Consider the following 17,478-nt stretch of genomic DNA (forward strand, 5'->3'; position numbering starts at 1 on the left):
GAACAGAGAACAGCAAGTAGTGAAACATATCTGAATGCTGCATAATGATAAAAAGAAAAACAAAACATGCTTTAAAAACATTCTTGCTATTTCTACAAAGAACACGTAGAAAGACTCAGAAAGTGAAAAGAGACAACTAACAGGTAGTGCTCAACTTGTACAAAAATGAGGGATTTTAGTGCCTTTTCCTGCAGTTGATTATCTTGCTTTAAAAGGGTACTTGTTTGGTTAATTAGACCATTGTACCATAAAACACCGAGGTTAAATAAACATTTCCCAATGTATGAGTTTATCATTTTCCTAGATCTTCCACAATGATCAACCCCCTAAACTAAAGCAATTATTAGTAAAAAGTTCTCTATGACAGACATATTATATACCCATACCTGACTTGGACATATACAACAAGATACATGGGTCTCTTAACTTAAAACATCCAATTTAATATACCTCATTATGTGTGTGACATATACTACATTACTACATTTAACTGGGACAATTTTGCACCCACAAATATGGTACAATCAATGTGGTAGTTTAACATTTTGAACAATGGTCTGAACCATCATAATAAAATTATGGAATAACCTGGATACCATCATACAGAAATCATGACTCTTACCAGAAGTGTGAAGGCCATTGACACCTTCAGGAACATTTGAAATTAAAATAAGTTTGTACAGTATATCTAAAAGCTATTAATAACTGATCAAAAGCCTGAACTTTACAGATCTTTTCTGTTACATGGTCCTAGAATTGCTTATGCCAAATCTACTTTAGAAACACTTTAGCTTTAATTCTGTAAAATTTTAGAAAATGAGACCTACATGTTTTTGACAATAAGTGCATATCATGTACTCTACTCCCCCCCCCCCCCGTATTTCCATGGATAACTCAGTAGTACTCTTTACTTGTATTTCTACAGTTAAAAGATATCAACAGAGCTACCCGGTAATGTACATACCTATGCTACATACCTTGAAATGCATGGAAATATTTTGTCTCCAGTGTTATACTTAGGTTATCTTTAAACAGCTCTTCATGCAAAAGGTCACATATAAAGTACACAGTCAAAAGGACTGACTCAAGTGATATATTATATCTTAATACATTAAGTGCATTTTCTAACAATATTTTATCCAATTGGAATTTACCACAGCATATTACTAATTGCAAATAGAATAGCAATATAGACCTGTTTCCTAGAATGCTTCTATAAAATAATGGTCTTATAATGGTTGCATCCAAGTAACTGCACATATACGTATATAATAAGGACAAACAGGTTTTGCTCATGTTTAGTGTATAAATATATTTTGTTGAATTATGTTGAATATATGTTAGCTCTTGTGTCCAGATGTTAAATGAAGGAATTATTAAAAATACATGATAAAGTATGCTGTTATTGCAGCGTGAACATGTTTTAAAAATATATAATTTAATGCAACTATTACTTCCAGTTACAATAAACAAATGCATTAAAAGTATAATATTTCCTAGCATATATTGGAATATGCCAGGCCCAGACTGGTCATCTGGCAAACCGGGCAAATACAGGCAGCGCCCCACTATGTCATAAGCTGCTGCCATCCTTAATGTGCCAGTGCCGCCTCATCATTGCCAGTGCAGCCCTATAATATGCTGTTGCTTTACAAGTATACCAGATTATGCTATAATGTACTATTATGACATACTATATTAATGCTAATTATCCAAATTATACAACTTTTTTATTACATGGACAAAATGCATCACAGTTCTTGTAAAGTAAATGACATTAAATTTCAACATTACCTTTTCTGGAACCACACTTTTTCCGTCCCATGCATAACCTCGTTTTGTAAAATAATTCACAGTTGCAAATTCGATCAATGCAGAAAACACAAATGCATAACATACTGCAATGAACCAGTCCATGGCTGTGGCATATGCTACCTTTGGAAGAGAGTTTCTGGCACTGATGCTCAAAGTGGTCATAGTAAGTACTGTTGTTACGCCTGCAAACAACAATGTACAACAAATTACTAATATTAATACATCAGTAAACTTCTGCATCTCTTTTGACACATATGTTTTGCCTGGTTCCATTCCTCTAGTCTGCACATATAGACTGAAGGTGCCAAGCATGAGGTGTTACCTTTCTGCATGAAGATAAAAAGCAAAGGAGCAAGACATTAGGGATACCTGTCAGCAGCGGTACACACTTCTCTGTTTGCCCAGTTGACCAAACCCTGACATTGAAATATAGTTATTATTATTATTTTGTGACTCTGCATTCCTCTGCAACATTTTCCAGGAAATTCAACTAAACGTGAGTTGGCAAACTGTGAAATGTTACATGTTTGTATTCCCCATATCTACCGTGTTTCCCCGAAAATAAGTCTTATATTTATTTTTTCTCAAGACACACTATGGCTTATTTTCAGGGGATGTCTTATTTTTATTAAGTATGGTACAACAATCTATATTTATTCAAATATACTCATCTTGTCTGGGGGTACAGATACTCAGGAAAAGCAGAGATAGGCCAGCAAACCTGATGTGTAAGGGCTGGCTTATTTATCAGGGATCCAGTGAGAAATGGGTCCAATCTGCACAGTGGAGCTAGGATTATCTCTCTGGGCTTAGTAGCAGACTGCTTGCTGAAGTTTTTCCCCTATCCCCTGGTGTTTGTGTGGGGTGAGAGAGACCCACAGATTGTTGCTGGTCAGTGCTGGTGAGCAGCAGCTTTACTGGTGTTTGTGTGAGGTGAGAGAGACCCACAGACTGTTGCTGGTCAGTGCTGGGGAGCAGCAGCTTTGCTGGTGTTTGTGGGGGGTGAGAGAGACCCACAGACTGTTGCTGGGAGACAGAAACCCACAGTACTGAGTAAAATGGCAGCCACAGCTTTACTTCTTCCCCCTGCACCTCACTTCACTGAGGAGACTTTTACTTTCACTTTCTATGTCTCCTCCCTCTATGCCTCACTGCAGAGCCACGCCTATCACTATGTCTTATTTTCGGGGTATGGCTTATATTGAGCAAATGCTTAGAAATCCTGCTACAACTTATTTTATGGGTATGTCTTATTTTCAGGGAAACACGGTAGGTACCCAGGGCATCACTACAGTTAACCTGAAGATAATAGTTGTAGTAAATAGACAGAGAAAAGTCATATTATCAATTTTTAAGAATCTCTGGATGAAAATAGAAAATAGACAGGTAGTGCTCAACTTGTACATAAAAAGAGGGATTTTAGTCCCTTTTCCTGCAGTTGATTATCTTGCTTTAAAAGAGTACTTGTTTTGTTAACTAGACCATTGTACCTTAAAACTCCAAGGTTAAATAAACATTTCCCAAGGTATGAGTTTAAGCACATAGCATTGTGTCTGACTCATTATCATGGGACTTTTTCTAAAGCAAAAGTTACCTTCAAGTATGAATATTTAATATCACCAACAATTGATCATATAAGGAGCAGCATAGCCTTATTTTGATGTTAAACATATAATTTGACAGCAGATAAGTACCATTCAACACATCTTGGCTGTTCTTCTAGATGTAAGGCCTTGATGTTAGATTCAGGATTTCCATGCATGTTTAAATTCTCTCCTTTATTGTCCTCTACCATCTCTGCTAAGAGGCTGTTCGTCTTTTCTACCACCCTCTCGGTAATGTAACCTGTTCTCATATTATTTGTTGTGGACCTCAATTCATTTTAAAACATGCAAATTGGTGAAATAACTTTTTTCTTATTGTTAGAAAATTAAGCAAATGGTTGGGGCGCAGGTACATGTAAGGGAAGAAAATAAATATATAGTGTGAAAAGTATAAATCCTGAAAAATTAGTATAATTGTGGTTACACTCACAAACGGATAAGATGCTTCAGGCCCTTCAAATTGTGTTGAAAAAAAATCTTTAATACATCTTCATACAGAATCTAAAAGATAAAACTGAACATGGTGCAGTATCCTCAGTAAAACAATTATTGCTATTCAGAACTGCACTCACAGTTTGTCCATGCACTGAGTGCATATAAAAGCGATGGGTTAAAGTCCGCCCAAAAAATTGATCAATGGGGGGGTCCCGTGTGATCCTTCTGACGCGTTTCGCCGTGTGGGCTTCCTCAAGAGAAGAATTTTTGGTCAGTATTCGTCCATGTTCGGTATCGATGTTCTTTTATATCCCTCGTGTGTTTGTCCCGTCGCATATTCTGACGTCTCCAGTGCGGTCGCGCTCGGACGTCTTCGGGTCTCTCCGGCTATCTCCGTATGTTTATTTTATATCAATAAAGTTTCAATTCAAAGTGTCGATCGGGCTTCCCGACAGATGTCCTCACTTCAACGAACGGAGCCGGGCGGGGGATATCATGCAGATCCTCCGTTGATGTAAAATTTCGGAGATCTGCTGTGTTATTGGATAAAAGAAAGAAAAAGAAAGCTGTCTTATAACATTTCCGGATGTTTATAGAGACTATCCCTATATTGGTTTTGAAGAAAGGGACGGTGAATATAAATTAAAATATAAAGTGATGTGTCTATAAATAAAAATTATTTTATTGATACAGATCAATTATGTGTTTGATCATCTTTATATGTGTGAATGGTGAGTGAATGATTGGTAATTTCACACATAAAAAGATGATCAAACACATAATTGATCTGTATCAATAAAATAATTTTTATTTATAGACACATCACTTTATATTTTAATTTATATTCACCGTCCCTTTCTTCAAAACCAATATAGGGATAGTCTCTATAAACATCCGGAAATGTTATAAGACAGCTTTCTTTTTCTTTCTTTTATCCACTCACACTGAGTCAATAACACAGCAGATCTCCGAAATTTTACATCAACGGAGGATCTGCATGATATCCCCCGCCCGGCTCCGTTCGTTGAAGTGAGGACATCTGTCAGCATCGACACTTTGAATTGAAACTTTATTGATATAAAATAAACATACGGAGATAGCCGGAGAGACTCGAAGATGTCCGAGCGCGACCGCACTGGAGACGTCAGAATATGCGACGGGACAAACACACGAGGGATATAAAAGAACAGCGATACCGAACACGGACGAATACCGACCAAAAATTCTTCTCTTGAGGAAGCCCACATGGCGAAACGCGCCAGAAGGATCACACGGGACCCCCCCTTTGATCGATTTTTTTTGGCGGACTTTAACCCATCGCTTTTATATCGTGCATGGACGAACTGTGAGTGCATTCTGAATAGCAATAATTGTTTTACTGAGGATACTGCACCATGTTCAGTTTTATCTTTTAGATTCTGTATGAAGATGTATTAAAGATTTTTTTCAACACAATTTGAAGGGCCTGAAGCATCTTATCCGTTTGTGAGTGTAACCACAATTATACTCATTTTTCAGGATTTATACTTTTCACACTATATATTTATTTTCTTCCCTTACATGTACCTGCGCCCCAACCATTTGCTTATCTGTACATTTGCACCCTGAGGAAGAGTGCTTTTTGGGCTGCTGTGGTCATTAGGGAAGTATATCACATTTTTTCTTTTTCGCTTTTACACACTTTATTTTCAATACACTTATAAACACGAGAATTAAGCATATTGTATTTTGTCTATATTGTTAGAAAATTAGACTTCTGACTCATATAACTCCTCTCCAGCTACCTCTACTGAAAGTAGGGAGCATTCTTAAGTAAACTCCAATTCTAGCCCACAGGAACTATTCACATTGAAATCAAAAGGATTAGCAGCAGCCAATCACTATACTACATACTGTTTATTATATATGCTATATAAAACCTGATGTTTTGCTGCTGTACTTATTACTGGCTGCTGATAGCCACACTAGTAACATAGTAACATAGTTCATAAGGTTGAAAAAAGACCAAAGTCCATCAAGTTCAACCTATATACATATTGTGTCCCTACTGTGTTGATCCAGAGGAAGGCAAAAAACCCTTATAAAGCAGATGCCAATTGCCCCATACCAGGGGGAAAATTCCTTCCCGACTCCAAATATGGCAATCAGAATAAATCCCTGGATCAACGTTCTGTCCCTATTAATCTAATATCCATAACTTGTAATATTATTGCTTTCAAGAAACACGTCCAGGCTCCTTTTAAACTCTTTTATTGAGTTTACCATTACCACTTCCTTTGGCAGAGAGTTCCATAGTCTCACCGCTCTTACTGTAAAGAACCCCCATCTGTGCTGGTGTAGAAACCTTCTTTCCTCCAGCCGTAGAGGATGTCCCCTTGTTATAGATACAGTCCTGGGTATAAATAGGTCCTGGGAGTGATCTCTGTACTGCTCCCTTATATATTTATACATAGTTATTAAGTCCCCCCTAAGCCGTATTTTTTCTAAACTAAATAACCCTAATTCTGATAATCTTTCTGGGTACTGTAGTCCTCCCATTCCCCTTATTACTCTGGTTGCCCGTCTTTGAACCCTCTCCAGCTCCACTATATCTTTATATCACTATGTACACTGGTGCCCAGTACTGTACACAGTATTCCATGTGTAGTCTGACTAGTGACTTGTACAGTGGTAGAATTATTTCCTTGTCGTGGGCATCTATGCCCCTTTTGATGCACCCCATGATTTTATTTGCCTTAGCAGCAGCTGCCTGACAGTGGTCGCTACAGGTAAATTTACTGTTAACTAAAACTCCTAAGTCCTTTTCCATGTCAGTCGTTCCCAGTGTTTTCCCATTTAATACATATTTGTCCCCCTTTTGAATATTGGCACAATATTTGCTATGCGCCAGTCCTGGGGAACAGACCCTGTCACTATAGAGTCCTTGAATATTAGAAATAGGGGTCTGTCTATTACATTACTTAACTCCCTTAGAAGGCGGGGGTGAATGCCATCTGGACCTGGTGATTTGTCTATTTTGATTTTTTTTAGGGGGCACTGCACTTCTTCCTGGGTTAGACAGGCGACATATACTGATGTCAAAGTTAATGGAAATGTACATTAATTCTTCCTGGTTTCAGTTAATGCAGCCATGGGAGAAGTTAGGTAAGTTAGAAGTCTCCAATAACTAAAGAATGCTTGCACCAATCTGCAGTAAAATGCATGTAAAATATACTCTTATTTTGCAAAAAAGAGCTTGGGCATTAGGTTGTCCATTTATTACTGGCCTCACCAACAAAGTGCTGGTGCTGCACAACAAGATCCTTCCCGTACTGCAGTACGTGGCTCAGGCCTGGCCCTTGCTGGCCACCATACACCGAGCCATCAGCAGTTTTCCACTTCATCTGGGGCTGCAAAATGGACAGAGTAAAGCGCGCAGTCATGTACAAGGAACCTCGCAAGGAAGGCAAAGGTGTGCCTGACATCCCTACCATGCTGAGGGATTTCTTTGTGTGCAACTGCGTGCATAGTAAAATGCTCTGCTGGAAGCTCCATGTCTCGAGTCTTCCTACTGCCCCTGTGGAGGCAGCTCAAGTGGGAAAAGTGGGACAGCTCCGTCCCTTACAATTGGACTATGCCCTGGTTCTATTCGGACGTGGGCAAATTTGTAAGGGAGCACCAACTGGAGGGAGTTAAACAAGACCTGTGGTCACCCCGTGTCATCCACAAGCTCATCAGAGCCAAAGACACTGTTGAGAACATTCCAGGGCTCCCTGCTGCCACAGCCACGACTGTTTGGGCTAATGTGGCATCGAGCAGGCATAAAGACTGCATGGATGGCCTTTCAGGGAGGCCTACCCCTAAAGGTAATTTATGCATGCCAGGGCGCTGTGCAGATATAGACACTGCCCACAGAGCATTGTGGAGAAGGAAACTGCCCTTCACTTGTTCTGGCAGTGCCAGTTTGCACTGGCCTTGTTCAGAGCCCTGGGGTTGGAACTCAAGCACTCTATCGAGAGAAAGTACCTGTCCTACCATTCTGTACTTTATGGACTTTTTCCCAGGAACACGCACTGAGAGCACCATTGATGATGCTTGGAGTCTCATGTGCTGTGTAAAGGACACTCTATGGTTTACCAGGAACTGCCTGGTGTTGAGGAGGGAGCAGGTCACAGTCCGTGACTGCTGCAGGCTTATCCACAGTCTGCTGAGAGACTACTCGCATAAGGACAGTCTAGAGCCTCATCTCCCTCGACCCCCTTTACTCTCCCCCTCACCCACCCCGGCCATTCCATTTCCCTATTTCCCCAGGCTGTTTCCACTAATGTGCAACCCATATGTGCCATGTCTGGAATTATAATTGTACACTTTTTTTACTGTATTATTGAGCTTTCCGTCGTACTGAAGTCTGAAGTCGTACTCTAACGTGTATTTCCCTGCGCTGCGTTGCAGTACTGCTTATCGACTTTCTGTTTTTACAAACAACTGTTTACCAACATTATGTTTATTGAACAATAAATATTCAATAAAAAATTTAATACTGGTCTCAAAAAAAAATAATGAATTAATTAAATCTGTCGGTTATTAAACTATATTTGCTACATACCTATAGAAAATTTCTACTACCTAGAATTGTACTATTGTATTATCTGACACTGTAGACACTGTAGAATTGATTTTTTTCAGCAACATAATATGTTTAATATGTCCCATGAGATTTTGTAAACATTTTTGAAGGTGAGAAAGTCACATACTAATAGTGGAAGTACTATTCATTTAGCCCAATGTATATTGCTGGGTGGAAATATTTGATGAGTGTTTTATTACCTTACTTATCAAATCAGGACCAGTTTTTTATGCTGTTCTGTGATGCAACATCATATATTTCACATGTCCCCCAGGGAAAAAATTATGTTGTGACTGATTTAATTAACCAAGGTTTCGGTGAACATGCACTGTGAATTGTCACACAGTGTCAAACTGCAACAAAGGATATCCAATAGAGAATACAGTTTTGTTTCAGGTTGCATCTGGACATTTTGTGCACATCACGTTCCAGCTAGTTGCCTTGACAACTGAAGATATTAATATATTAAATGTACTGCAGTATTTTCACTATGTTGCTCATTATAAAAATAATGAGAAAATCAGGAATGTTAGTAAATGAGCAGTTTATTTTGTATCAAAAAGATGTAGAAAATTTTGGAAACTTGTTTTCTAATGATGGCAGGTTTTATATTCCCGTAGGAGAAAAAAAGCATAAATAAATACTAACAAGTATGTTTACGGCTGAATATCAAGTAGGTTGTGTTGTGTAATATTGCACAGAGCGTCTTTAAAAGCACTTTTTGTAATTACTGTAATACAGTAAATTAAAATTAGAAATACATTTTGATTATTTGATAAGGAACAATCAGGCACTATTTCACCATTTAGAGAATTAATATATTTTGTTATAATGAACCTTCTAAAAGGTAAATGGGCTTTTTTAATTTTTTTTGCAGGGGGGCACTAAATTTAAATACTTATGTAAATCTTTTTAACACTGAAAACATAGTTTCCATTAAAAAAACTGTGTTATGAAGCATTATGTGAGATATCATCCTGCCAAGAATCGCATGCTATTTCATTACATAAAAATCATACCTAAAACTTACCAAATACAGTTCTTGCAGGGACAGACTCTCGGTTGAGCCAGAAGGAGACTTGAGATAATATAACGGTCATAATACATGGTAAGTAGGTTTGAATTACAAAGTAACCAATCTTTCTCTTCAAGTGGAAGTGAGTTGTCATGACAACATATTCACCTAAGGACATAAAACATTTTTATTATTTATTATGTTACCATATTCTTCGGTTACCAGCAGACCATCAGAAATGTTGTGTTATTTATCTAGTAATGTTATCCTTAGGCATATAGTTTATAAAAAGCAACTTATTTTTTAATAAGCTTTTTTCCCCATGCTTTTAGCTGTTTTCATAAGTCTAAAGAACATTTTAAAAGGTTGTATTTCTTCCCCTTCTTCATGTTCTTTGCATCTTCATTCTTCAGTGGTCCGCTTCTTTTGGTCACCCACTGAGTTAGCCTGGGCTCCTGGAGCACTTCCACCTCAGGGCGGACTCTCAGCGTGCACCATAGGGATACCTCTACCCTTTTTGAAGGCATGGGGGAGAGGTTGTCCCCATGGTGCACACACAGCCCCTGCCCTGCTGCAGAAGTGCTCCAGAAGGCCAAGGTAATGCAGTGGATTCCCTGGGGAAGTGGATCACCAGAGAAGAAAGAAAGAAGCAGAGAAAAGGAACAATAAAAGCGGAGATAGTGAGAAGACAGCGAGAATCTAGGGAGACATTAAGAGAGCGAGCATAAGAAAGAGTGTGACAGAGAGTGAGTGCCAACGAATTTCATTTTGACATAGAAAAAGCTGGCCCAAAAGGGCAGGAAATGGACCAAAAATAAAACAAAAAAATTGTCTAAATAATTTTTGGGCCATGAGCGCTAGTCGAGTAAACATAAGTCTTCGGGAAACTACTGGTATATTTATGCCCTTTATGTATATGATAGCTGAGAGGTCACATTTTTGGGGTGTCCAATTGGAAATGCATGTGGGGTTTCTGCAAAATCTGTATTATGTCTTTACTTATTGAACCATCTTGCAACAAAAATGGTAATTTAAATACTGTTGCTTTTAGGTGCATGCTAATGCTTGTTGTTCAGGAATATTACTAGGGGGAATTTTCATGTCTATGAAGGTTAATGTAGGAAGGCAAAGGAGGGGATAGAAATATTTTACAGCTACTAACTACAATTTAGATTGAATTGGTTTTCTAATCAAAGCATAAATATTATAAAGCATTTCAAACTGAGATTTTTCCATTAAGATATTTTATTATCCTTTTTTCCATTTGAATATTTATACAATTCTGTTTATGATATAGCATTCCTGTACCATTCTTGCAACCAAAAACTCTGCAATTCCTATCTTTTCCCATCTTAATTTATACATTGTATTATTAACAATCAGGGCTGCCATCAAAGGGGTACACCCAATAGCCAGGCAGCGTAGAGTAGAAAGATCGCCCACCCACACACACACACTTGGCCGCAGGGTTGCGTTGAGGCGGGGAGAAGTACCTGCAGATACTTATCCATCATGGAATATCATCAGGGATGCATCTGATTGGCCCCAAATATATTCTGCAGCATGACATCAAACACACAGCCATTAAGTTAATAAGAACTATCTTTAGCTGAAAAAGAACAATGAGTCCACAAAGTGATGGTATTGCCCCCACATAGCCCTGGGTCTGTTTGGGATTATATGAAGAGACAGAAGCATTAGAGGCTGCCTTAATCCACATAAGAACTGTGGTTAGTTCTCCAAGAAGGCAAAGGGAGGTCACACCACATATTGATTTGATTTAGATTCTTCTTCTGTTCACTCGCTTTGCATTTTGTTAAATGATTAAAATAAACTATTAAGATTTGTATTTTTTGAAAGCATTCTGTCTTTACAACCTTTTTTTCACAACTGCCTAAACTTTTGCACAGTATTGTGTCAGTGGGTGCATGTTAGTGTATGCTGCTGGATACTATTTGCATGTATATAAGAGTGTGGTGGTAGTGTGTATAAGCAAATGGTGTTGTGTGTGTTACAGTATGGCATTAGCGAGAGTGTCCATATTCACAGGTAGTGTTAGGGTGCATGTGTATTGGTGCATGGGGTTAGCATGTGTGTGTTTGTTACTGTATGTTGTCAGAGTGTGTATGTTTATATAACTATTTGGTGTGTCAGCATGTGGTTTTGGAATGTTATGGGCAGCCTAAGTTTAGTTGCACATGGCAGATGAAGAAGAAGGACAGGAGAAAGAAAGTGTATATATGTAACTGTGCGTTGTTAGAGTGAGTGGGTGTTAGGGAGAGTTTGCATTTTAGAATGTATGTATATTAGGGGCCCTGAAGAAATTCTGCAAGCAGACACCACTAACCCTAGGCTCGGCACTGTTCTCATAAGGTTTGCTTATGGGAGCATCTTAAGATGAAGTGATTGGTGGAGCAATGGATAAGACAATGGGATGGGCATCGGGGACACAAATTTTAAGCTTGTACTGGGTCCCAAGATTTCTTATGGCGCCCTTGTTAACAATCGTTATTATTAGTATAGTTATTAAGCAGTAACAGCAGCAATTTAGTATGTACACATTTATAAATACCAGTTTTAACCAGGGTTTGCTTACAAACAGTCCTTTTTTCTGTGACTTGAGGTAAAAAACAGTCATTTCATATAGTTTATTTTTTTTTTGTTTAATAGCAATAAATATGAATGAACATCACTTTCCACTCTGATTTATTTTACCCAAATATTTCTATGCTCACGCTATAAAATGACATTTTCATTGTCAAATTAATGTCATGATTAATGAAGTATTTAGCAGAAAGTATTGGAGCACAAGTGATTTCTGTTGATACTGTTAAACAGAGATTCTTCTACATTATGCAAAAAATCTATATAATGTAACCTACAAAATATATTGAATCATCAATAATTGTTACAAACCTGTACTAGACTGGACAATTCCAGATGCAACAGTTTGGCCTAAAAGGTCATATTGATTCAACCGTGAGCCATCTTCAGCAACTACAACAGATTGTGCTGGTTCTCGTGTCCATGAATAAACCACTTCAGCTCTTGTATATGCATCTATATAGACAAATATACAACAAGGATAGGGAAACACTAGTCTAAATTGCTTAAGGTATTAATACATTATTCTGGAGCATGATATTATAACACTTCTGTAATGTTTTTATATTTCTCAGTCATATTTTCCAAGTATATGAAATGCTATCTTAATTGATAGTTTAAACTTACAGCTGCCAAATTTCAAGGGACAAGCGTGGGCATCCATAGGAAAGTCTTCCAAATGCATTGGGCATTCAGCTCTTACAGTCAATCTGTAAAAATGACAATTCGGCATCAAGGAATATTGTTGTAGTGTCAGTGAATACTATTCAACACACAACTACCTTATAGAGAGTATCCGCAACTAATGTCAGTCTTCTGCATTAATATGCTGTTTTACATGACACGATAGCTTAAATGATCATATTTTAATATGCCGTCTTTAATATTTATTGAACTCTGGGCAAGCACCCCCCCCCATGCTCCATAGCATGCAAGCACACACCCCCACCAACACCACAATAAAGCAAAAAACAAGTACTTGCCACACTGACTCTGCAGATTAGTAAAAGACCCTAGTGTATCTCTGAATGAAACACTATGATGCCACACGCGCAGGGCATCAGAAAAGCATAATACTATGCCGATGGCATAGCAAATGAATGGTGCGTGTACGACAAATGACCCTTTGTCCCCTCCTTCACTGTGCCATACACTCTTTTCCTCCCTCATGTAGTTTAGCAGCACTGCAATTATAGATCAACTTAATAAGACATACCTGTATTTGCAGGTAGAGAGTAAATACATAACGTATTGAAAACCTTAAATTGCAGACATAGATCACAGGTCTCACGCCTCAAAGGCCAGCCCTGGCACCTAGATTTCACACATTTGCCCCAGCACCCAGATTACATCCACAGATCCTGCCCAGCATCCAGACCGGACGCATAGTACATGTTATTTTCCCCCCAAATAGCTAGTCTGGGCCATCTATGTCCTCAAACAGCCTGCCATTGCCATCCTTGCCCCCGAACACTAATACATCCATATTAACACACATACTCAGTAATGAAGCAGGGTGACATAACATGACCCCGCTGTGTTCATGCTTCCACTGGGCAGTAAAGATAGGTGACTTGCACAGTACAGGAATAGAAAAAGGCTCCAGGCACTCAAGGGTTCCACTCAGGCAGGTTTATTGAAGGAGAAGGACAACAACATTTTGACCTCACCTTCTCCTTCAATAAACCTGCCTGAGTGGAACCCTTGAGTGCCTGGAGCCTTTTTCTATTTTGATTTACTGGGGAGTGTTAGGGATATTAATGAGACAAAAATAGGCAAAACCAATATTTCGTCACACACACAAAATAACGACGCTACCAAATATTGTAGTACCACATCCACAATATTAATTTAAGGAGATACCCTATATTTTATCTCCGATCCTAAATTCTTTCAGATCGCCGAAAATTATAATTCAAATCAGATATATATCACCAAGATAGTCAATCAAAAATATTTATTTATTGTGAATACAATTTATAAAATCTATGTATGAGTCACACAGTGCATAATATAAAACACAACGTTCTTAAAACATGTCAAAATTGAATCAATTCAAATACAATATATTATCGATAGTTATCAATATGAATTAGTACTTTATGAGTCTAACACACAATTATATTTCCAGTCCACTCAGCAACCAAAAATTGATAATAATCAGGGCAGTAATAAAGATATCACTATCTCTCTTATATTAGTTTAACTAATATGACAAATTAAAAAGTAATTTAATAATGTCTACGAGTATTAGTGAAATTCCTAATAGATGCAAATGATGTCAAACTTCATCTACAGGTAAAAATACCTTTTCATTATTGTTATCAAGGGTTATAAGCTGCAGTCTCACAAGCCGCCATATACAATAATGCAATATATTATTTCCCAGAAACAGGGAATTCTATATGAAGAAGACAAAATTCATCTCTATTCAGAATAATAAAACAATTATATTTACCACCACTTGTTGCTGTTGTCCAACTGGTCCTTGTAGAAGTTAATCCAGCTTCAGTGGCAAGAAATTAAGTGGGAAAGAATATAACTTTCTAAAAGTTATATAGGTTAGAACTCCAAGTAACTCTAAGAGTGAAATATGGTGCCAGGATCTTAAGATTCCAATTCTCTGGGGTAAATTTGGTGAATCAGTCCGTCCTTTTCCTTTTTCTTTTTTTTTAATTATCCAAGACATAAGCTTAAAAACAGAGTTTATTATCATAGCCTCCACCTCTTGATTGGAATTCTCCAATCATAACGGTGGGTTTTACCCATTAAAATTAGGATTTCTACTCATATTTACACCGTTGTAATTTCTTAATTTACCTGTGAGAGACGCTCTGGTCTAAGAATTGACTTAAAACCATTACATATGTGTTTGGAATTTATCCTTGGTCACCCTAATCGCCAGGTGTTACCTCCTAGATAGTAACTCAGGCCTTGGTAGTCTTACCATGTATCCCCCATTCCAAGTTACATTTCTAAAGATATGCAGCGTCTACTCCTTAACTTTCTCATGGAAGATAACATTAATTTTATGACAAGACACGGAGGCTCCTATTGCTTTACTCTTTCTTTACTGAATCATATAGCAGCAAGAAAATTTGAATAGAGATAAAGTAAAATACAACATGTGGCCCCAACAGCCAATCCCAACACAGCACTAAGTATAACTCTAGTCTCCTCCCGGAAGTCATCCTCTTTCTTTGCTGCTCACTGGATCAGATAAGTATCATCCAGTGTATTATATTATATTATCATTATTATCGTTTTGCATATTTTTTCGGTGTATTATTTCTGGATTATTGGGTTTATTCCTTGTCTTTTATTGCTTTTCTTATTGTCTATTTGGTCGTTTTTCCCATTTTTATTTCCCGGTGTCTCCCTTTGGTTTTTGGCGGTTGCCCTTTTTCTTTTCCCCGTTGGGGGCCCTGTGTCTCCCTTCGGTTTTGGCTGTTGCCCTTTTCTTTTCCCCGTTTGGGGTCCTGGTCTTGTCTGGCGTTACTTACCTTGCTCCGGTAGGTCCAGTTTCTCCTTTCATCGCCTTTCTCTGACGGCGTAACCTGCTGTAGTTTCTCCGGCTCGCGTCTCTCTGAGACGCTCTATCTGATACTGATACTGCACAGCGGCTTCACGGTTCTTTCACTTCACGCGGCTTTTCTGTTGCGGCAGTCTGTTCCGTCGTTCACGTCTCTTTCAATGTTCGTTCTTCGTGTTCCCAGGCAGGGGTAAGCTCCCAACCTGGTTTCCAGCTGGGGAAAAGCATTCTTTTTCCCCTCTCTCTTCCCCTACGGATTTTTTCCTTGGTGTCGCGAGACAAATAATTAATTAATTGTTTTCCTTTTGGCTGATAACATGCCTAAAAATATTAAAGATGTGCCTTCTCAGGCAGAGAGCATTTTCCCTGAAGGGGATTTAGATGCTGTACCTATTTTGCCCATTGCCACTGGGACCTGTGATTTCCCTTCCACTTCAGGGCCTCATTTAGATTTTCAGAGGTCAGTTTCAGAGGCCATTTTAGCAGCCATGGGCTCCATGACATCCACCTTGTCGCACTCAATTGCACAAGCTATTAATACTTGTCATCAGACATCTATATCTGCCTCCACTGCCCCTTCCCACCTGGGTGCTTCAGCTCCTCTGGAAGCAACAGTGCCCAAAAAGGCTTTATCTAAACAGAAACACATTACCTCCCCGACCTCCAGAATTGTTGGACATGGCGATGTACATACCACCCTAGATAGCGTGGCACCAGCGCGCAAAAGAGCCTATCCGCGCCAGGCAGAACGGGCGCGGCGGTGGAAGTGTGCCAAGACACTCCCCGAGGACTCAGATTCGGAGCTTGACTCCGCTGAGGAGGTCGTGCCATCTGAGGTTTCCTCAGATTTTGAGGAGGATTTGGATGAGGAACCTTTGGATTCCTGGAACCAGGTTCCCCCAAACAAGAGGACCAACGGGTCTCTCATTCTTCCTCCTCGGCAGGGATTTTGGATTCCCAGGGGGATTCTCTGTTTGATCCGGAGAATCTTCACCACCCCCGATCTTCGGAATGGGTACCGTCAGCACATATTGCCCAGTACCTGGAGAAATGGCTCAGACGCCCTCTCTCCAAATCCGCCAGAAATAAATTGAGGGCGGAATGCCCTCGCCCTATTGTTCCTAATAAGGTCTGCGACACGCCCTCTGTGGATCCAAAAATGGTCCAATATTTAGCTAAATCTGGCTGGAATCCTAGAAAGGGCTTAGAGTCTGCTCTTAAATCCTGTCAGGATAAACATTTGGATGTTTTTGGCCCATTGACCAAATTATTTGAATTGGCGTCTAATGCCAAAGAGAAAGGAGAATCGGTTGATCCGGACACCCTTTTGGGGTGGATTCAGAGAGCAATTTGTATTGCAGGGAATGTAAACACTTCCTTCTGCATAGAAAGGCGTAAGGCCATCCTTCTAAAGGTGGAGCCTAAGTTGGCCAACCTCGCCCTGTCTGAGCCGGGTAAAGATGCTCAGGGTCTCCTGTTTGGAGATTCCTTTATAAAGGAGCTGGGGCAGTTTGTCGGTGCCTTTACGGCCTTGGATAAAGCCCAATCGTCCATGAAGAGAGTGTTTGAGACCCGGGTCTCCACCAGGGCCGGCAGATTCCGGCGCCGTCTGGCCGGCCGTACTTCTTCGCGAACTTCGAGAGGCTCCTTCACTCAACAACCTCCACAGCGGGAATTCAAGCAGCCCTCATCTTTCTTCCCTTCGCGAGCCAGACCATGGTGTTCCAGAGGATCGGGAAGAGCCCATAGACGTCCATATGGTGAGTACACAACTAACCACCCCTTCTTCCCCGCTTCAGGTGGGCGGACGTCTCCGTCATTTTTTCCGCGCTTGGCAGAACCTGACGGCAGACGCGTGGATCCTGGA

At 39.4% G+C, this 17,478-nt stretch overlaps 1 protein-coding gene across 1 annotated transcript in view; it reads right to left on the minus strand.

Moving 5' to 3' along the window:
• Nucleotides 1-17,478, minus strand: part of LOC149282568 (gamma-aminobutyric acid receptor subunit alpha-1-like) — a 33,825-nt gene that overhangs the window by 329 nt on the left and 16,018 nt on the right. Inside the window, exons 5-8 of the mRNA XM_089498062.1 lie at nucleotides 12,707-12,789; nucleotides 12,392-12,535; nucleotides 9,491-9,643; nucleotides 1,795-1,997 (exon numbers count right to left, since the gene is read on the minus strand). Coding sequence (XP_089354188.1) covers nucleotides 1,795-1,997; nucleotides 9,491-9,643; nucleotides 12,392-12,535; nucleotides 12,707-12,789 — 583 coding nt within the window. The remainder of the gene's footprint in view (nucleotides 1-1,794; nucleotides 1,998-9,490; nucleotides 9,644-12,391; nucleotides 12,536-12,706; nucleotides 12,790-17,478) is intronic.

Source organism: Sceloporus occidentalis, unplaced genomic scaffold, assembly GCF_023333645.1.
Source record: "Sceloporus occidentalis isolate IW3139 unplaced genomic scaffold, rSceOcc1.0.p SCAF_112, whole genome shotgun sequence".
NCBI classification, from domain to species: domain Eukaryota; kingdom Metazoa; phylum Chordata; class Lepidosauria; order Squamata; family Phrynosomatidae; genus Sceloporus; species Sceloporus occidentalis.